This window comes from Eptatretus burgeri, chromosome 6, assembly GCF_056783735.1.
Source record: "Eptatretus burgeri isolate ZD-2024b chromosome 6, Ebu_testis_v1, whole genome shotgun sequence".
In the NCBI taxonomy this organism is placed as follows: Eukaryota; Metazoa; Chordata; class Myxini; order Myxiniformes; family Myxinidae; genus Eptatretus; species Eptatretus burgeri.
The window spans coordinates 76536538-76559195 of NC_140966.1; the positions used below are offsets into that span (position 1 = coordinate 76536538).

At 41.5% G+C, this 22658-nt stretch overlaps 1 protein-coding gene across 3 annotated transcripts in view; it reads right to left on the bottom strand.

The window, feature by feature from the left end:
- LOC147025110 (single-stranded DNA-binding protein 3-like) overlaps positions 1-22658 on the bottom strand; it is a 164862-nt gene that overhangs the window by 33051 nt on the left and 109153 nt on the right. For all 3 annotated transcript variants that reach the window (XM_085885723.1, XM_085885725.1, XM_085885724.1), the window contains exons 5-9: positions 21115-21204; positions 20141-20200; positions 9567-9630; positions 7863-7933; positions 5567-5637 (exon numbers count right to left, since the gene is read on the bottom strand). In XM_085885723.1, coding sequence (XP_085741849.1) covers positions 5567-5637; positions 7863-7933; positions 9567-9630; positions 20141-20200; positions 21115-21204 — 356 coding nt within the window. The remainder of the gene's footprint in view (positions 1-5566; positions 5638-7862; positions 7934-9566; positions 9631-20140; positions 20201-21114; positions 21205-22658) is intronic.

Consider the following 22658-nt stretch of genomic DNA (forward strand, 5'->3'; position numbering starts at 1 on the left):
TAGTACAGGATGGTATGTGCTAACGGGAACCATTATTTATTTTTACGTTTTATCACATGCGTGACCAAACGACAACTTCAAGTTATTTATTTATTGATATATACACTTTACCATATCCACTACCAACACACAACGTCGAATTACATATTCACTTATTTACGTACTCTTTACCATCTCCCGACTGACGCACCACCTTGAATCATTTATTTATTTATATACAATTTTCCCCATCTCCACGAGCAACACACAATATATATATATATATATATATATATATATATATATATATATATATATATATATATATATATATTGTTACGGCTGTGGAAATTCGCATTACACCATTCAGAGCCCGTAGGTGAGATATCTCTAAGTACATGTGAAGTCAGCCCCAAACCCATTGTCTGGAGGGAATTTATGTGATTCATTCGAGCTGTGACGCTTTGAGATAGCCGTTTTTCTGTTCTATCTTTATTTTGAACCAACCACGTCTCAACCGCCATCACACAACAACCACCACGCCAGCCATCGTCACCAACTGCAACCATGCTCCAACCCTGGGACAACAACAACAACGCTAACAGTCACGACCTTTACCTTCACAACTCGCTCCCACATCATCGCATCACCGCCATTCCCAAACGGCACCATAACCATCAACCACTACCGAAAACCCTCCACCACCTTCGCCTCTCTCCTTCTACGGCCATTCCCACACCACCACCTGTGAACATTGAGCGTCGGGCTGTCTTGGGCCTGTTCAGCGATACGCACCGAGCTGCGAGCGCAAATAGCGGCCTTTCCGAGGAAAATTCGGATCACAAACGCTACACGCCCACTTCCCCTCCATCCAATTAGCAAGCGCGGAGCGGCTTGGCCCCGCCTCCAGGCGCGTCTGTGTGAAATCGATATATGCAAATTCTAGGATCAGGGGAGGTTCACGCCCACTTTTCCTCCGTCCAATTGGTGAGCGTGGCTCCGCCCCCGAGGTCATCCTGATCTGGGGATTTGCATATTGTTTTCTCCTGCCGGCCTATAAAACGGCGAGTGCAAGGTGAATCGGGGTAGAGTCAGTCGAGTCGGGGGGGGGGGGCGGGAGAGTGAGTCGAGTCGGGTGGCAAAGTGATCGGTGTGGCAGGAAGGGTGGAGTCGGGTGGCGAAGTGATCGGTGTGGCAGAGAGTCGAGTGGGGTGGCGAAGTCATTGGTGAGGCAGGAAGAGTTGGGTTCTGGAGTCGGCTGAGAAGAGTTGCGGGAAGAGGCAAAGGAGCTCGGGTCCGAGGCGAGAAGGACGGCGGTCGGCGACGAGGTCGCGGTGTGAGATCGCTCGTCGCAGGACCCAAGCCAGCCAGCCATTCTCCCTCCCCCAGGGCATCAACAATTCCCCCTTTCCCCCGCGCCGAGATAGTGCAACAAGGGGGCCCCGTTCCCACCCCACTCCAAACGTCGTGCCAACGAAACCCACCAAGGAGCATGGAGTCGGGGCACAGCCACGCGGCCACATCTGCGGCTCGTCCGCCAACGCGTCACGAGGACGCGGGTCGGACCCCCCTGGTCTCGCGGGCCTGGCCGCTCCTTCAGGTCACGCGCACATATTGGCCTACAGGCCTGTCTGCCCCCTTGTCTATGAGGGTGGCTTCTTTCCTTTGCTTTTGAGTAAATGTGTGTTGGCGCCGTCTTTAAAGTAGAACTGTATAAGTATTGCCGTGTGTGCGCGTAGTCGGTAGAAACTCTGCGTCGTTGCTTTTGTTTTTGTTGCTATATGTGCATTTTGACTCTATGGCTGTATATGTGTGCTTTCCGTGTGCCGGGAAATAAATGTGCTTTGTGTAAACTGTTTTCCCGTTTTGCTTCGTCCTTTCTTTATTGACCCTCCATCTTGCTTCACGTAAAGGGTTCGTAGTGGGCTTAATACGCCTGGTAATTAATCGGAACCGTCGAGGCCAACGATAACACCGCTCGGTTATCACTGTAGCACGGAACGGACCGCTTAAGCGGTTCGTGTCCGGAGTCGACCTGCGGCGAGGTACGATCGCCCGGTCGACCATCCGCGCAGGTACTTAGGTAGATCGAATTTGGCGAGCAACCCTATCCTGCGCGGGTGGCCAATTGGCACAGTCGTGGTGGGGTTAAACCCCCACCCGTGACTAGCTCCCGGCGTTATTCCGGAAGGGTCACGACTGAATTGTCCGTCCAGTGGGCAACGCGGTCGCGATTCGAGTGACGTGGCCGTCCGCACGCCGGCGGGCGCGAATTCGCAACAATATATATATATATATATATATATATATATATATATATATATATATATATATATATATATATATATATATATATATATATATATATATATATATATATATATATCCTTCAAAAAGTATTCACACCCTGGATTTTTTTCCACAATCTGTTGTGTTACAGCCTGAAATTAAAATGGATTAAATTTAAATTTTTTGTCACCGATCTACAGTCCCAAAAGAAAGTCTACACCTCCTTTCAAAATTTTCACCTTTTGTTGCCTTATGGCCTTGAATTAAATTGCATTAAATCAGACTTTTCCCACCTTTATTTACACATTGTAACCCACAACTTTCAAGTGAAAAACAAATTCTACAATTTTCAGTAAATTAATTTAAAATACAAAACTAGAATATCTTGGTTGGATAAGTGTCCCACCCCCCTTGCAAATTAACTCAGATGTAACCAATCACCTTCAAAATCACACACCAAGTTAATTGGCCTCCACCTGTGTTAAATTGTAGTGATTCTGATTATTTCAGAACAAAATCAGCTGTTCCTGTAGATTTCCTCTGCTGGGTAGCACATTTCACAGCAAAGATTCAACCATGAGCACCAAGGAGCCTTCAAAAGACCGCTGGGATAAAGTTGTGGAAAGGCACAGATCAGGGGATGGGAATTCCAAATATTTCAAAGGCCTTGAATATCCCTTGGAGCATAGTCAAGACAATGATTAAGAAGTGGAAGGCGTATGGTACCACCAAGATACTGCCTAGATCAGGCCGTCCATCCGGATGACCAAGCAAGAAGGAGACTGATCAGAAAGGCCACCAACCTGTTTGTGATATGAAAGTAACAGGCCTAGACACTCAGCTTCATCACGAGAGATCCCAATGATTTTGAGAGGCTTGTTTTCTAAGGCATCTAGAAGAGCAAGGCGTGAGGCAGGGGCGCCAGCTCAAAGGGGACAGTATACTCCCTTAATTTTTGGTGACTTCACCTCTTCAAGTGGTTTGTTTCGGAAGTCGATGGGAGGGTTTGCCAGATGGTCATTTTGGAGAGACAGAGTAAGTATGTGGGATTTGTCAGGTTTGAAAAGCATATTCCAAGTGTTGGATCAGCTCCTGATTATATCAAGGTCTGTAAAGAGGGAAGAGGCTGCTGCCTGCCTATCTGGAGGATGAGAAATGATATGGCAGAGGGTGGAATAATCAGCAAAGTGATAATCAGGATTTTCCAAGGAATCAGAAAGATCATTGATGAAGATGAGGAACAAAACTAGGCCCAAGACACCTTTAATTATGTATTTATTTTTATACACCTTTCCATCTCCACTGCCAACACACAACTTTGAATTATTTATGTATTTTTATACAATTCACCATCACCGCTACCTATATACCATGTTGTAATATTTATTTATACACACTTGTCCACTACCAACATATTAATTAATTTATTTTAATTGAAATGTAAAATCTACACATCCCATTTTAAAGTGCTTTTGCGGCTGTGTCCTCGATGAGGACTTGTATACTTGTTTAAATTATTTTTAATGGAATAATTCAAATATTTTAATTGTCTTGAAAGTTTAAGAGCTCACAACACAGCTCAAAAAAACGGTTACAAGGAAGGAGTTGCAACTTGTACAAAACGTAGTTAGACATTGAGCCTGCAGTTGGTTCCTCCCAAGACCATACGATGGGGAGGGAATATGTTATGGTTCGTTGATAAGTATTTTATTTCAAAAACTGACCTTCATCAATATCCAAAATGCTTTTTGTGAAAATAAGGCAATTTCTGGTTAATACAATATAGCAAAACAATTTCCTCTTTCTGACCGAGCATTGCTTATTGAGAGTGTCGAAAGGGAATGACTACATAACCTGTGTGAGCTGTCCTTTAATTTTTTCCCGTATCATCCCTCTGGCTGGAATACTACCATAATCCATGATAAAGGCAGAAAAGTTTGTCGTCAGCCTTCACGACCTCCTATTCAACTGTTCCAGGTTGCAAAAGAGACCTCAAATACAACCCCACTTAACGACAATATATCTCTTGTCTGTTATCTTCAACAGATCATTCTCTACAGGATGCCTTTCCTCTGCTTCATGGGTAGAAAATATCATTGTGACTTTCAAAGTGGTAAGATGAATTTGATTATGGGATGGTCTGCCTCTCATTTTGCAAGTGACCTCAAGTTATTCATATTTTAAAACTCTTTAATCATGAACCGTCAGTGGACTTTCACCTTGGTTACTCAATTGTGTTACTCCTTGGAAAGCAAGAGGTAAGTGCCATCACTTTCGACATATCCTGAAGCTTTGACATTGTTTTGCATCTCGTTCTCCTCACTAAGTTTCCCCCAGTGTCATCTCGGGCCCCTTACCAAATTGAATGACAGACATCAGTGCATGCAAGGTGAGAGGTGCTCTCTCGTTCAGACTCGGCAATGAGGTTAGCTCCTTCCAAGACAATGCCCCTCAACCTGCAATCTTCTTCTTGCACTACTGTCAGTTTTTCTACTCACTAAACATGTCTCTGTCCCGTTTCATGTGAACGATTGAACATAGATGTGAGACCAAAAACGGATGTTGCTGTTGATGTACCGTATGCTTTTCAGAGTGTTGGTGTTGCCAAAGCAGTTATTTGGCAAGGGTTATACTGGGTGGTTTGCCATTGCCTTCACAGCATTCGGACATGGCCAGGGTTCCAACTACCGACCTCTCAGATTTATAACGGACACTCCAACCAAATTACACCGAGTCTAATATACAAAACTGAAACACAACCTAAATTTAGTACCGTTTGCCATATTTATGCTTTTTAACTCCAGCGTACCGAGATATAAGGTACGGTTTATTATTTCTACCTAATCATGAGTTCAGTTTAGTTTCATTTTAAAAGACTCCTGGTTTTGCCTTATTGGCTTGTTCATAAACACCATAGAATGTACGAGTACACAAGGTTGGAAAAAAAGTTGAAAAAGCTCTAAAAAGAAAACAAGACCTGAGTTCCGAGGCAGGTTCCTGAGCAGACCTCGAGTGGCTCAGAGAAAACAAATAACCGGTGAAAAGCCTGTGAAGTTCAAGTATCAACTCCCCACCATCACCACAAGATATCCAACAACTAGATCATTGGTTAGGGTTATAGTGTCAGTACATGATAATCTCTCCTGTTATGACCTCCAACCATGTCCTCTCAACACTTCCTGTTTATGTGATGCTTATGGTCTATTTTATGAGCGCATGGATACAAAGAAGCTTCTTAATGTAGAAAAGTTATTATTAATTGTCTAAAATGTCTTCTATTCAGGTTGTGGTCACTCACATGGACATTGCAGGTATAGGAGGTGTACCAAGGGCATTCGGTAGTACAGGCCTGAGTCCACCGGCATAGCCCTGAGTAGACAATGACATTAGAGGGCAATATGTAGTTGATACTCACACAATAAGGCTGAGCAAATCACAGCACATGCCACTTGCTGAAACTGTTATTTTCTTTCCTCAACATTTTAGACTCTGATGGAATCTGGGGTAAAGACGTGTGAGATTGTTCTCATATGACAGCAGCAATGTTGCCTGAAACATTTTAAAATGTTGACTTGTTTGTTTCTTTATGTATTTGTTTATTTATATATTTATACAATGGCCAAAGCTCGTGAAAGAACAAAAACGGGGAATATAAATAGAAAACACTTTCAATACCAAGTTAAAATTGGGACATCTCTTTATATAATTTCCTAAGATTTCTCATGTGATCTGATAAAAGAAAAAAATTGACAAGGATCTTATCAGATGTCATATGAAATTTTTGGAAAGGAAGTACTTGGTTCAGAGGGATGATTCCCAATCTGGATACCTTTGGAGATAATTTTCTAAACTTGTAGCCTGGTGTTGGCTCAGTGGTTAGGGTGGCGGCTTGGGATCCGAGGGTCCTGAGTTCAAGCCTCGTTGCCCGCTGAATTAATTCACCAGGGGGTTGACTCAGCCTGCCATCCTTCCGAGGTCGGCAAAATGAGTACCAGCTTGCTGGGATGACCGAGTCATTCAAGTATCCTGCGTCAGAGTGGCGACCTGTCCAGGATTGTGCCCAATAGCCAAGGAGACTGCTTCGGCAGCACCAACGCTCTGTACAGAGTATGGTCCCAATGGACTTTCTAAACTTAATCCCTACCCTGATACTGTGTGTGCACTGATGTGTGTGAAGAGGCAATTCGTGTACAGTTGCTTTCCTTCTTCACCTGGAATGGAAACCCCACCAATGGTGAGCTGCAGTCACTCCACATAACCCACACCCAGAGTGTACATGTCCTAAGATGTTCCAGAGTTCACCATGGAGCTCACCTCAAACCAAACTTTCAAGCCTCTCAACATCCTGCCCTTCAAAGTTTGGAGAAAACTGGTTTGGCCTGTCATTGGAACAAACTCCTTTTCTGCCTTTTACTGCTGAAGGATGGAGTCATGCTACGCTGGTGAAAAAGTCGACACCGCCATAATCAAAATACTTTGCTGAAAAGACCAAGGTCCCCCAATCTTGGTGTACATCAAAAATATTTCTGGTTCCTTGTGAAACCCTCTGTAGCCTTTTGCTGATGACTCCACCCAAAGCAGATCAGCACTCCACACTTCTGATAGGCTGGCTGTTCTGACATATCTACCTCTCTGTCGATCTGGAATATCGATCTATCTGTAGATATGGAAAATGAAGCCAATGGTCAATTACTTGGAAGTTTTCTTTAAACACAGGAGAATGCCACACTCTTATTTTATCCCTTCATATATTTTGGTTGGTGAATCTCCCAGTCCACCACAGTTGGCAACCGCTTTGAACAGTGCAGTCTCTGGAGCTCCTTGGGCTCAGTACCAGGCACAACTATTCTTTAACAGACCATATTTCCTTGATATTTGACTGGAAAATGTCTTGGTATTCTCCATAGACAAGTCCATGAGGAGCCGTCCACAAAACAATGAAGCACCTTCAGATTTTGCTTCGAACTGAAAAGTGATATAAAATAAATTGTTTGGTTGAATGATTGATGCACAGATTGTTTGGTTGAATGATTGATACACAGATTCCATCCATCCATCCATTGGGACCATACTCTGTGCAGAGCGTTGGTGCTGCCCAAGCAGTCTCCTTGGCTATTGGGTACAATACTGGACGGGTCGCCACTCCAACACAGTATACCAGCAAGCTGGCACTCATTTTGCCGACCTCAGAAAGATGACAGGCCGAGTTAACCCCACCTGGTATTAATTCAACAACTGAGCAGGATTTGAACTCAGGACCCTAGGATCCCAAGCCCACCACCCTAACCATTAAGCCAACACCAGGCATATGGACAGATTATTATGATGTAAACGCCTTCATCTGAAATGCCATGAGTTTGTCGCCCACTCTGGGCTGGCAGATGCTTCCCATCTTGTTGTATTGGACTAAATTGAAGCTAAGGCTTTTTCAGGTTTTGGGGATTTCTCAGCAGAAGGCTGAGTAACAGGCCAAATAGAATAACAGACCAAGTAATACCAATCCAAAACACCAGAGGGTGCAAAGTTGTTGCAAAGTAAACTGTTGTTAAAAAATTAACTGAAGAACAAGAACAGTTTGTCATTTGGTTTCTCACCTGAGGGCCAATAGTAACAAGACCACGTGGAACTGACATCCTCTGCAGAGGTCCAGCAATGACTGGATGACCTTGGATTGTACAGTGATGGGTAAGAGGATGAGAAACAAAATTAGAACAATGTGTCCTCAATTATTTTCAAGTGGCTGACATCTACGCATGGAGTTGGAAGAAATTGGGATGACAGCAAGAATGATTGTGACGGCTCTCACAAAGATGGATCGATCATAGACCTGGCTTATATTGAGTAATGTCACAGGCTTCAGCTACCTGAAGGAATGATGTGACACAGCCCCGATGGCCCAAAAGACCTCGCTGTGGGTCAAATCAAAGAAATAGCCGAGGGACAGGCCATTGCAATTGTAACTGAAAATTTACTTTATGTATGCTCAACCATTTCCTATGGACATATGCAGAAGGAGGAAGAGAGCCAAACCATTTCCCAAAATAAACGAATTTGTTTAATTACTGAACATGTATTTACAATACCATCACAAGTCGTATGAAATAGAATAATTCCACAGGCAAACACAGATTATCAAAATCCTTTAACACAATAAAATGGTGAACCTAACAGTCTTTAACTTTTCTCTAAGTCTCCATGCAGACAAATATAAAGGAAAGAAGACAAAAAGACACAGACAGACCAACACAGATGAAAGTTAACATTGGGAGTTCCTTTTAAATGTTAACTCCTTCTCTGCCTGGACCAAGCTCGCGGTTTGAGATTTATTTTTCAACCAACCCACGTAGGCTGTACTGATGTTCCGGAAAGGGAGAGACACAGCATACAATCCCTCTGATGAAAGGCTTTCAGGTGAGAAACCAAATGCTGATGTGAGTTCCTTCTTGTTCTTCTGATCTCTCACATACAGTGCATCCCTTCAGCTGCAATATGGAGGAAATATTGCTTGTGTGGTCCGGTATTGACCGGGTTGCGAGCACGGTTACAGTCGTACACAGCTCTGGGTTGGTTAACTTGTGGCTATATTGTGACAAGTACCACGCCGTTGGACCCCTGACCGTTGGACTACTACAGAACTCCTGACTGTTCATGAGGCTTGTCTTTTGTAGGAAAATCTGACAATCAGAAATCATCACCTGGCCACGAAGGCATGATTGCCCGGTGCTCAGTTTGCAGCATTCTCCAAATGATTGCATCATCTCCCATACCCACTCCCCAATCATCTGGGCTGTCTCTACCATCGTAGAAAAGTGTGGCAGGGAACACTATCCGAGAAGAAGATGACACCCTTGGGGAGATTGAAGGTGGGGAGGTTCTTGCAGAGGTGCAAAGTGGGGGCATCTCCAACGTATTTAACTTTTAAATTTGCAAATGAGACTTTGACGTATGACTTTGAAACAAATGCTGACACTTCAGGTGTTGATTCTCGCAAAATGCTTTCGTTTATCATCTCACTAAGAACCGGTCCAAGCTATTACTGCACCAATGGGTGTAATTTTCTGTATTTTACATCTACCTTTCTTTTTTAGTTTTTGCATGGTAAGGCCCAGATCAAAATAAAATACAGAAGAGACAAGAGTATGGTATAATGTCAGACAGCAAACACGTGAAGGACATTCTCGAAAGCAAAATCGATACAAAAACAACATCAAATCACTCACACAACATCTAACTCTTTAGCTTGTAACAGCGTCTAACACATGACGTCAGTATTCATCAAATGGTGCTTGACTTCCTACCCGGATTCCTGGGGTCCATTGTGTTATGCAGGAGAGGCTGGGGTCCCGGCATTCCACCTGGTGCCTGTACACACACCATCAAGTGCAGGACTTCTACATACAAAGCCAAGTTTGTGTCTACCATTGCAACACACATTACATCAGCTTATTTGGTGGTGCTATTTTTCACTTTGTTGAAATGGTACAGATTTTCGATTGAATTGTGATTTGATAGAAAATGGTGTGATATACAATATTTTTCTTACAAAAGAATGTCATAATTATAGTTTGCCAAAGATATCTGCGTACCTTAGTACTTCAGACAGAAAATTGAAATGTGTCCTCACAGTGGTTAAAGTCGCTTGCTGCACCCTTAGTTATTTGACTGATATATAATACTCGAACTGATCTATTGCGTGTGTATATATATATATATATATATATATATATATATATATATATATATATATATATATATATATATATATATATATATATATATATATATATATATATATATATATATATATATATATATATGCTAGTGGGTGTGCTTACACATTGTGTAACCATATGAACCGTCCATCCCTATTGTCTTGGGATGCTCACCTGCATTTGATTTTTCATTTATTTTATGGTAATACATTTATATACGTAGACACGCATAAAATACATAAAAACGACAAACACAAAGATTTACCTTTCAACAGAGTTCTTTGAAAGAGGGATTCAAGTGGAAAATTATCAAAATTACATTGAAAAATATATCAAGGCAAAGAACATAAAATGTTGATCGATATAATTTATGCCTTCACAACCAGATCATGGCAAACACGTGGCCAGCTGGAACTCATTGTTTTTACATGTGTATTGATACATGTCCCAGAGACGCCCAAAATGTCAAGCCACGAACGCTGACATCTCCCGATGTTTATTAGCATTGTCTGTACCCAGCGATTCGTAGCTATGATGAACAGGTATTGGATAATATGAATAAGGAAAGTGAAAACAACAACTTTATCATTAAGAAATCACTGCGGTCTGTTCCAAGTCAATACGTGGTTGAGCAGGCCAAAAAACATGGCGGCTTCAGACCCCAGCGAGGTTACCCAGGAAACGCCTGAAGACTCCAGACAGCGAGGTGGCCGAGGATCGCCTGATGAAGGATATAATTAAATAAGGCCGTTAATTATCTTCAAAAGGAGTGTTTTAATTAACCCAAATACCCAATTTTCACTATTGCACTTCCTTGGAGATTTCTTTGTGTGCATGCAAAATTTCAGGCTGCTAGGTTTTATGGTTTTGGAGTTATGGGACACACACACACACACACACACACACACACACACACACACACACACACACACACACACACACACACACACACACACACACACACACACACACACACACACACACACACACACACACACACACACTGCCTTTTATTTGTATAGAAAAACATACATGTATTGCTTTAGAAAGGTTATATATCGTTCTTCAGCATTCTGTGAGAAATTTTCAAATAAGTGTGCAGCTGGCAGAAGGCCTTCGGCTTGAATTAGTTACACAGCTAGTGTTTGGTTGGTTGTTTGCATAAGGCATGTAGTTTGCTTCGGGGATTAATTAATTTTAGTCATGTCAATTAGGCATGCCACTTGTAGTTTGCATTGATCGCATGGCTTGCATAAGGGGAGTAGCTTTAGTAAGTCACAAAGTCTGCATTAATTATGTGGAGTGGCTCGTGGAGTGACTGCAATACAAATCGTGCAAAAACATGAACACAGATACCACACATGAGACACCGGACTTGACTTCAGACGTACACAGCCACTGAGCTTGGGGAAAATGACGTAACTTCCCGAGGAGCTTTGGGTTGTGTCATGGTCTCGATTACGTCACTTGTGTCTCTGCACTCAGTGGGGCAATTTAAGGATAAATTTCTGCCTCCCCACGGATGCCACATGATAGAGATTGTCTGTGCTCTATCCTTTAAATGCTGAGCATCAAGCAAGACAGAGGCACGTACCATTGGTTCAGTCTTTGGTTTGACTCATCCAGCGTCAGCATCAAACCAAAGACCTTCCAGGCTCAGATTGGACGTTCTAACCGTTATGCCACTGAGTATGATACCGAGTCTGGTTTTCATTAGCTTTGGTTTTCTTTAGCTAAGTGTTTTTTTTGGGGGGGGGGAGGCAAGGCACATGGTTAGCAATACGCCAGCTGCTTGCACTCAACAAAACTGCTCGTTATTTGTGTTCATCAACTGGTTTGTGTCATGGTATACAGCTTGCGTAAGGAATGCGGATGCTGCAAGGAATTTATTTCATACAAAGTATCGGCTCATGTAAAAGTGCGGTGACACATGGTAGAAGGCAACACACTGACAGTTGAGCAGTGGGACAACACATGGATGTAACAACAGGATGAATGAACAGGAGGAGAGAGAATAGGGAAGGAAAAGTAGTAATCTGCAAAAAGATGGCGAGAGGTAATGATTGTTCATGAGAAGAGAAAAGATCACGGGTGGGGATTGGAGGGTGATTTGAGGTGGTGATGTATTGCGAACTTGAAGGATTGGATTTGTAGAGTGGAATTGAGCAGAATGAAGAAAGAGTTTCAACATGCAGGGCAGTGAGTTTGGATTTTGGGAGTTTCACAAGGACATGGTTGTTAGAAGGGTGTATGTGACCTTGAGGGAATGGAGGTTAAAGCCACAGCTGGCGGCCTGTCGGTGGGATGTACGGTATACTGAGGAGTTATCGCTGAACAGGAAAAGAGAGTTTTCCAGAACATTTAAAAGGTCCTTGATATACTTGAGAAACAGGACTGGTCCCAAAACTTGTAAGGCAGATGGTTTCCGTCAGGCAGGTGGCTTGAGTTACCAATGCAGTTTGCACAAGCCATACGGCGTGTGGTTTGCTTAAGGCATGTGGATTTTGTCAGGAACACAAGCTGTTTGTTGTGAGACATGTGGTTTGTGTTTGCAATGTAACAATGTAACTTTGTAATGTGCATGATTTGTGTTTGGCAATCAGCTTGATTGAGGAATTATAAATTATAAACTTAAAAACACGAAAGTCATAAAAAAAAACGCAAAAGATGGTACCAAGTCAAGAAATTTATGAAGATTATGGTCTTCATCATAAGACCCGAGTGGGTTCTTGTGGAGTCTCACGTTTCTCCTTAAATTATTCTTCAATAAAACCTTCCTTGAACACCCTGCATGTGCTTAAACATCGTTTCAGGAGGAACAGACCATTGGGCAACAATGGCCATGAAATGTAGTGCAATATGTGATGTCGTTAGTTATAACTTTATTAAATTCCCTTTATGTATCGACTGCTATTGTGATAATGTACGTCTTGCATCATGGAGTAGAAACGGATGCTATAAAAGATGTACATTGTATTTAATAAGCTCCAGTGTTCTCTGTACTTCAAGATAACCTCTGCATTAGAATCTACTACTTCTTTCATGGCATCAGTTATAGCGACCTTCTTTAGGGTGCCATAGATAACTTAGCTACTCTTTGCAGAAGACACGATGGGATCTTTAATGTGCACCAACTAACTCCAATGTAATGCCCATTTCAGGTGATGGCACACTCTGTGATGCAACAGCCTACCTGAAAAGCACCAATCTGAGAGTTTATCATCGAGCCGAGAATGCAACGCAAGCTTGTCAGCTCAAAGGTAATTATGCCACCTCTACGTGACCATGTTGTTGGAGAGACACTTTGGTTTGGGTGAGCACATGGTTCTTCATTGGCATTGTTTATTCTTCGTATTTGCACAGGTTGATCTGTTTAGTATTCCTATCTGAGCAAATACTTCATGATGCTGTAATCTCAGGTCCAAGTCCAAGATAGTTTGTTGGTTTACCATTGTCAAAGGTGGATGGAGGTTTTGTTTCGATACCTGTTTGCCTGTCTGTCTGTTTTTCTGTCTGTGAGCAGGATATCTCAAAACGTTGTGGACAGGTTGGGTGTGTGATAAGAATGAAATGATTCGATTTTGGTGACGATCCAGATCCAGATATGAGAATTTAAAAAATTTTTAAAGTGATTTTTCACTATTGAGAGATGACTAAAAACGATATATAGCATGATATTTCAAACAAGGTGTGGAGAGATTCGGGTGAAACTTGGTGAATGATTTGGGTAGGTGACAAGAACAAGCTGATGAGATTTTGGTTAAGGTACGGATGCAGATATGGCCTATCAGTGGGATACAAAACGTAAACTGTTCAGCCCTCCCTCCCCCCATTAGCTATATATCAGTAAAATGTAATGTAGTTTGCGTTTAGATGAATAACTTGTATTTGGGTTCGACACATTGTCTGCATTTGGTATGTCCTTTGTAGATTGTTCAGGTACACAGTGAGTCCAACACCTCGAAGATGTACGACGGAGGGTTCAAAAGGTTCTCTGCCTAAAGTACGACACTCATACAAAAAACTCTTTTTCGCAAGTGTATGTTACAAAAGTTGCAAGTGTGTGTTTGGCAGACAGCTTTTTGTATCCCTTGTATACCATCGTAGCATGGTGTACCAAAATGACGCGAGGATCTCAAAACCTAAAATCACTAATGGAAAGATTGAATTTGAAAATGAGCTGAATTGGAATTTACTGACTGCCCAATTTTCTCCGTAACTGCACAAATCTGCAAGTGGCAGACCGTGGAATAGCTTCACATCGGCTTGAAATTACTGTAGCTTTCAGGAGCTGCAGCAGTATCTGTCTGCACTGTATTGAGACAGAAACTTCATATGATGTTTGAACACACAAATATTGGAGAGTATGTTGCATATAAGACAAACACATCAGGAGATACGAGTGTACTTTTTAATTAATTACAAAAATTAATTAAAAATTAATTAATTACAAGAGATGATAGACAAATTACGTGGAGGAGCTGTATCACAAATCACATACACAGCAGCAGACACGTACGTGAGACAACACCGAACTTGACGACAGACACTAAACTTGGGGGAAGCGACCTAACTTCCCAGGGCACTCTGGGTAGCGATGAGATGATCTTTATGACATCACTTTTCTCCCCACACTCAGCAGTGCAATTAAGGAGATATTTCCTCCCACCTATGAATACCAACCCATGGGGTTTGTCCAAGTTCTGTCCTCTAAATGCTGAGCATCAAAAAAAGAAGTGGAACAAACCGATTATAGAATCTTTGGTGAAACACAGTTTGGGTTGGAATTGAATCGTTGACCTTCAAGATTGAGAGTGGATGTTCTAACCATTATGCCACCAAGTCTGGGAACCAAATTTGAAGATACAACAGAATGCTAGTCTCTGTGAAAGCTATCTGTGAATGGACCTCAATTTGCAAGGTGGTAAACAAACGATGTTTATCGGCTGGAGGGCAGTATTTATTTCAAGGCCATCGTTGTGTGTGCATTAATTATGTGGAGCAGATGTAGTTTTTGAACCCTCATCGTGCATTAAATGTGTGTTAAGCAGACCAGTATTGCCCACGAGGGGACAGGCATTGTCTAGTTTAGAATAGTTATGGTAAGGCCAATGTTCTCCTTTGTCGAGCTGGGCAAGGCCAGGCAAGAAGAGGGTGATACGGAAGGTTTCTCTCCCACAAAGGGAAATGACAACTCCTCTCATCAGTGCGTAGGAGGGAGGCCTTGTTTCATATTCTCACGCAGATTTGATGAACTTCCAGGTCAGTGAATGGTTTGCTGTGTGTGACCATAAGGATGTGTGGCCCGTCTGTCAGTGTGTGGAGATACAGACAGTGATTGGTTCATACCACTGATGCATGGGATGCCCTCATACTGGGAACTCATTGTGGGAGAGGGGATGTTGGGGCTGATGCATGGGTCATTCGCTCATGGCTGCACATGTTGGGCTCATGAGGGAGGAAGGAGGGGTGGCTGTCGATAAAGCTCTTGCTGCTGGGACTGCTTTCTCTCCTGCACCTGCTCTCTTTATCACTGGGTCTCCTGCACATGTCCTACTGTCCTGGTGTGCTAGTCATCGCTCATGGTTGTCTGAAGGATTGTGTTTCACATTCATGAGGACACTACATTGTGCTCTGTCCTGCAGCACTTCAGACAGTTTCACGCACTCTTCTGCTTGCTTCTTGTTGGGACTCTGGTCTGACGCTGCAAGCCGAAGTCCTGCGCAAGTGAAAGTTGGCACTAGAGAGCAGCACCCTGTGCTTGCACCTTTATCCTTTTGCCCAGTTTGGTGTGCACTATTGGTGTGTGTGTGTCCCCACAAGGGGTTAATTTTTTGCTGTATAGTGTATTTTACCGTGTAATAATTGTCTTGGTGTCTATCAGGATTTCATTTTTCGCTCCATGTCCTTGCGTGTATTTTTTATTTTTGTATACAGAGTCAAGGCTCATGGAAGAGCTAGTACATTGAAGGGATCAGGACATAACAGGACAAAAGAAACTTAGAGAGAGGGGAGGAACACCACCAGCAGAGTTGAAGGACAAGATAAAGGGAGACTTTGACAAACAATGGGTGTGGGGACGAATGGAGGGTAGGAAAGGATGCACAGGGTGGACACGATGGATACAGAAGGAAAGCCTCAGTAGGGAAAAACAGGAGATTTGGAAAAAGGAGGGATTGGGTTTGGGGTTATTGAAGGTAGAAAATATCATCGTTTTGGATTGGGGATGCTGTGAGATGGTGGTGAACAGCTGTCTTGAAGACCTGGAGGGCTTACCTCCCCTTTGTATTAAGAAATAAATAAAAATTTGGAGGATGGTGTGTGCCTCGTGTTCCCGACATTTTGCCATGCTGACATTTGGGTTCATTTGTCATCTCTGGAGCGCTCAATTGGTAACAATCCTGATTTATAATTGGCGAGTTATTACACCTTGCTGGACTTAGTGCTGACATTCAATCACTTGAGTTGAGCATTGGTCCTTGTAAAACCTTAATAGCTTGGCTGCTCTTGGAAATAGCCTCCAGTTATATAGTAGACAACTGCTTTGATTGCAGCTATGGTTACCAGGTGGTTCCAACCATGCTACAATACTTATCAACAAACACGATTTGAACCTCAGATGGCAGCATCACGAGCAGGGCTCAAATGGGACCTCCAGACAGGATAATCTGAAGTTTTAAATGTACTGTACTGCTAAGCTAGGGCTGCACGATGGTTGGTGTTTACAGGAATGTAAACAGCGTTTGTGATTGAGAAGGGGAGGAAACAGTTCGTGAGGCAAAACAATCGATGAGGTGAGGAAACTGTGAATGTGGAAAATTAAGTTGAGAAGCATTGAAAGTTTTTATGTCGGAATTTGTATGAAGACTTGTTTCAGTTGTCTGTCATTGAGCTTTACCATGAGCCTTGATCCCTGTATACAAGGAGCCATCACTGACAGCACAAACATGCAGCACTAAGACGAGGTAATGCATTTTAAACCAAGCCAGTAATGATAAAATCTGCTGGACCCCAGACTGCAACTAACTCTAAACAATCAATGATTCACCATGCCTCAAGTGCTGACATTTCAAGCTAAATGCCATTCATCTTTTCTGTGGGACATGTAATTAATAATTCTGTTGTTCAAGCTAATGGCCATCTCAAAAAATATAATGATAATCTCCAACACTACATGTTGGCTTGAGCACAGGATTTATGTACAGGTTATGTTAATTTCAAAAATCATGAGGAAGAGTTTTTATTATTTTTTTCGAATGCAGCCTGTGGCTGCAGGCCACAGCACAGCACAGCACAGCTGTGCCCCTGGGAGCATAGCTGTGCCGCTAATACAGTTCCCCCTGTTCCCAGTAAGCTGGTACTCATTTTGCTGACCTCGGAAGGATGACAGGTTGTCAACCCACCTGGTGTTATTTAACGGACGACAGGGGCTCAAACGCAAGACCCGAAGATCTTAAGCCAGCCACCTTAACTGTGAAGCCAACACCAGGCTTATGTGGAAGAGTGAAGTTTAAGGAAAAGTTCATTGGGAATATGCTTGTTAGAGAAGTGGTTCACTTGTCAAAGTTCGGGTGGATGAGATTCGGCTTTTGGAGTTTTCAGGAGAGGAACACTGCCTTGAGATTTAGAGAGGTACTGAGGAAAGCTCTGTGAAGAAAGTTTGAATTAAAGGTGTTCAATTGGCTCAAGACATGACAGTTTGGGAAGAAACAAAGCTGGGAGAGACAGAGACTTCACAAGGTCGGAATAAATAGGAACCAAAGTGTATGACAAGTTGGATTATACACTTGAAGGAGCCTTTTAGGACAATGTACCTATCACAAACATTTGGGAAGGGATAAGTTGGGGAAGAAATTGATTTTTTTTTCAAGAAGGATAAAGTGGCATGAGAAAGATAGGAGTAAAGGGCAGATGATTAATGTAGGTGGTAGAAACAATGTAACTAAGTTTTGTGCACTTTGTTAGTACGTACGATGTAAATGTCCTTGTGAAGTGTGTCATGGGATGGTGCTTGATAGCATAAAAGCCTTATTAACATCTTTGGGCCAAACGCAGATACATTTCTGACAAATATAATCAACATCTCTGTTTTTGCAATCATATTCATCAACTGCGGAAAATCTCTTTGTTCACCAACATTTGAAGACATCGTGTTCATCTACCAAGGAACAAGCCAGTGATAACAACACATCAAACAAAAGCCTAGCAGAGGTCATCATTGCATGACTTGCCAGTCAAAATCTTCTAACCTGTCGTAATAGATAGTTGAGCTGAAACAGATTTTTATCGAATAATAACAAATGAATAACGATAAGTAAATAAATATACAAACGAATGAATAAATTTAGCATTGTCTTTAAATTGAAATAATCTCAGAGAAATGGATTAAAACTTTTTTGGAATTACCATATCGATATTAGTCTCAAAAACGATTTGTTCTGAGTTTACGGTATAGCAGTTTTAAATCAAAAAGCAAGAAAGGTGTGACTGACACAGGTCAAAATGAATGATAGAAGAATGATTTAGGCTCATGACTGAAATTATTATTAAGCCTCCCCCAATGGAATATAGAGGGAGGCTTTGTCCTGTTGTAGGGTTTGCTTCCACAATTACTGCCCCCAATTTTAAATGGTACCTCACAGTTTCTTACCCCTTGGAGTACTAAACCGCCATTGAGGTGGTTTTAAAAAATTATTATTGTTCTTCCTTTTTTTTTGCCAATGACGGAGTTGTATCTCGGATCCAGCTTGGACTTCCAGAATTAAATAAAATTGCATCAATAATGGGAATAAAAAAGAGTGGTTGACATAATTTTTGACCTTGACTTAATTCTAAGGTCATGACCTAATTAAACACAATTTAACCATAACTCGTCTAAGGTATGTCTGATCAGAACGAAATTGCCCTCTCGAGATAGCCCAGAGTAATGTGCATTCACACTTAACTTACATCATACCCCTCAAGGTTAAAGGTCAAGGTCAAATGGCAGTCTGAAAAAACCCCCCCTTTTTTTTTTGGTCATTGCTCAATTTTGCCATTGTCATTGCTCAAACTTCCAAGATGTTCTTGCACCATATTAGTGGACCTGTACTGAAGTTGTGAACCTGATAATCGATTCGTGTCCTTGACCTACGTTTTTGGATTGTGACCTTATTAACAAAAAACACATTTTTGATCATCTAATGTATAAAACTTTCTAACCACCGACTGACTTACTCACTGACTCAGTGACTGATATTAAAGATCGGTACCTTCCAGGTGATGTAGAAAGCTGAAATTTTGCATGCCGATGGACATCGAAGTAAGTACACCGGAAAAATTCACAGAATCATCAGACAACATCCACAAATGAAAATATAAATAAATGAAAAAAAAATGAAAAAAATGCAGGTGAGTGACCCGAGACAATGTGGAAGCACGGTAATTTTGTGTGCCGAAGGACATCGAAGCTGATACACCAGAAAAAAAAATCACAGACCGTCAGAAAGCATCTGTAAATGAAAATATAAACAAATGAAAAAAACATTCATGAAAATAAATAAGTGAAAAATCAAATGCAGGTGAGCAACCCGAGACAATGGGGAAGCACGGTTCGTATGCTTACACAATGTGTATATTTGAATAATTTTCCTCTGATTTTCATGATGGTGAGTTTTGTGGACAGATTGTACATGGGAACACATTTTCTTTATTTATACTCTATCCCTAAATGTTGATGGTTAACGTCATATGGCAGTCCGAAAAACAACATGGCTATCATTCGATTGCAGGTGCCGAGTGATGCTTACCCGAGGCGGTCACTTTGTGATTGCAGATATCTAGTTATTATATATTTGAAGTTGATTAAGTACATGGTGAGCATAAATGTTAAAACCAAAAAAAATGTGACACCAGAGGAAAGCAAGAATCAATGGGTCTGACCAAGTTAATTTTATTTTCCCTTTCCTTTTCTAAAATTTGTTAGTTGGTGGTGATACCATAAATTAATTCCCAATCATCACAGGTCACCTCACCAAAGAGACATGGCATTGTGTGCATAAAAAGGCTTTGTGGTTATCATGACTGATCTGTACATAATTCCTTCTTAGCAAAGTTTATAATTGCGACTTAATTGGTATGTAAAAATATTTAATCCCACGTAACCAATGTCCATTACTCACCTGGGTTGCCATACGTGGGTGAGGCCGTGGACCACCAGGGTAACGAGAAGGCATGAAAGGCTGGACGCAAACCCACACACAAATGACACATTCATTTACACACATGTTCATTTATATCTCATAATGTAACTTCTAAACTCTCATAGTGGATCCTAACTTTTGGTAAAATGAGCAGCAATACAATGATAACCTTGAGGGGGAGCACTCGGTAGAGTGCAAAACCTCCGCCGCCAATACTGCTGGGTCACTTAAGTGAACCTGATATCCTATTTATTGTAGGTCAAAACGGATCAGACTACTGAGCCACGATTGAATAAACTAAACTAGATCGACGCACATGTAGAAATGCCAAAAAAAAAAAATCGAAATTTTTTTGAAAAAAAAGTTGCAAAATTTTGTTTTTTTTTCTCTAACAATTTTTTTTTTTTGGTGGGAAATCACTTAAAACATGTAGAAATGCAAAAACAAAAATTCAAATTTTTTTCAAAATGGCCGCCATAGCGGCCATATTGGACTTTGGACCAAGTCCAAAATCTAATGCCATGATCCTTGGACCAGATCTAACCCCCCCCCCCACCAAGTTTCGTCAAAATCCGTCAGGGAGTTTTTCCGTAATACTGTTCACAAACAAACAAACAAACCAACAAAAAGGGGTGAAAACAGTAACCTCCGTCCATCTTCGATGGTGGAGGTTAACAAGGCCATTTTGCCAAGTCCTACTTTCTATTAACATAGATAATTACCTGATTCTGCAAATTGACTTCTCACTAATGTCAATCGTTTCTACCTAATGAGGATGTGCATTGCATTATCTCATCGTGTGGAATGTCTGTTGGTTGCATCATTACTGAGGATGATGCTGATGCAGTGTGTCCCCATAGATCATGGGAAGGAATTTGTAATTTAGCGAGGGTATGGTAGGCAATACCTGAGATCGGCAATAGAGATAAATGTTGTTCAATGGTCAAACACACCTGGCCGTGATGTCCCATCATGGGAGGGGCATTGGGAGTATGAGAAGGTGGCGGGTGACCGTGAGGAGACATTTGGGAGCCTGGTGGACCCTGTGGTGATACAGCATTGCAAGTATTTATTTTAACTCACTGTGACCCAAATGTGTCGCCACAAAAATGCCTTTAAGAAGAAGAAAAAGTTATTTTACTGGAAGCACAATCGCAAGTACTGTACATGGAGAGTATCTATTTGAATAATGCAAATGGTGCAGACTGGTAATATACAAATGGGAATGAAATTGTAAAAAAATAAAAATGGAATAATATCGAGAAATTATATAAAACAAAGGTAATTAAAGGAAGAGGAAGAAGAGGATGGTGTGAGGAGTAAGAAAATTAGAGGATGAAGAATGATTCAGCAAATATGGTGAAACAAAGGCAATGTTTGTATCGAAGGTTTAAAGTTAATCAAAATTAACACAAAATTTCCTTTACATTACAAGATTTTTTAAAATCTACTTTTAATTGCTTATTGTTTGTGTAAATTGCTCATTCCCTTGGGTTATTAATTCTGGAAGTGTAATTTTGTTGTCGAACATTGAAGTCAAATCTGCAAAAAGAAGGTATCTTACCGATAAAATAATGCAACATATGTTGTTTTAATCACAAAATACCTTGTTCAAAGACGTTTGTTTGTTCTGACTGTACAATTAAGTGTGAAGGAAATTGTGTTTGAAAAAATGTCGTGGAAAAAACCACAGTGCAACCCAAGTCAGGGAGGTTTACCAGAGACCACCCTCTTTGGTTCTGAATGTTTAACATCTGACGAAAGTCCCAATTCTTGACAACAAAGTAATTCATTGTTGTTCCTGAGTAGAGATTTAATTTCTATTCATTCATGACATCCTGAAAGGTTAGTGAAATTAACATAGTGACTCTATGAAGGCTCCTCACGTCCAACCGAGTTCCTCCTTTAACATCCTCAGTTCCAAGATCAAGTCCAAATGACAAAGCACTGAAACAGATGCTTGAGATGAAACCTCCTTCATAAAACTTTCATTACAAAGTGTCTGAGCTTGAACATCCAGCTGTATCAAAAAAGCATAGCAGGTTAATGGTGAACAGGTGAGCTCACCTTCCTAATAGGAAGGTTATATGAGGTTAAGTTATGGTCTAACATGACACCTGTGATAAGACAGCAGGCAAGGAGTTGCCTTTTCAAAATTTATCTTTCCTCAATTGATTGATGATACAAGCAGCAGACTTTAGCCAAATTGGTATATTGATCTGGAGGCGTGACAACACCCTTCAGTGCCCGCTCTATGAATCGGAATCTGTGCAACTGATAGATCCTGTGACAAAATTAAGGGGGAAATCTCTTATTATTCATGCCAATCGGACTAAAGCAGGCAAAATGAAAGCTCAAAGTGCTTACAAAGTCAATACAATAAACTCTTTGTTTTCACATTATCTCCAAAGATGTCAGCGCTCGTTTCCAGCCTCCCAATTAAAGCAGATCTTCCAACATTTTTCATTTCTACCTAGATTGCCATACTTACTGGCAG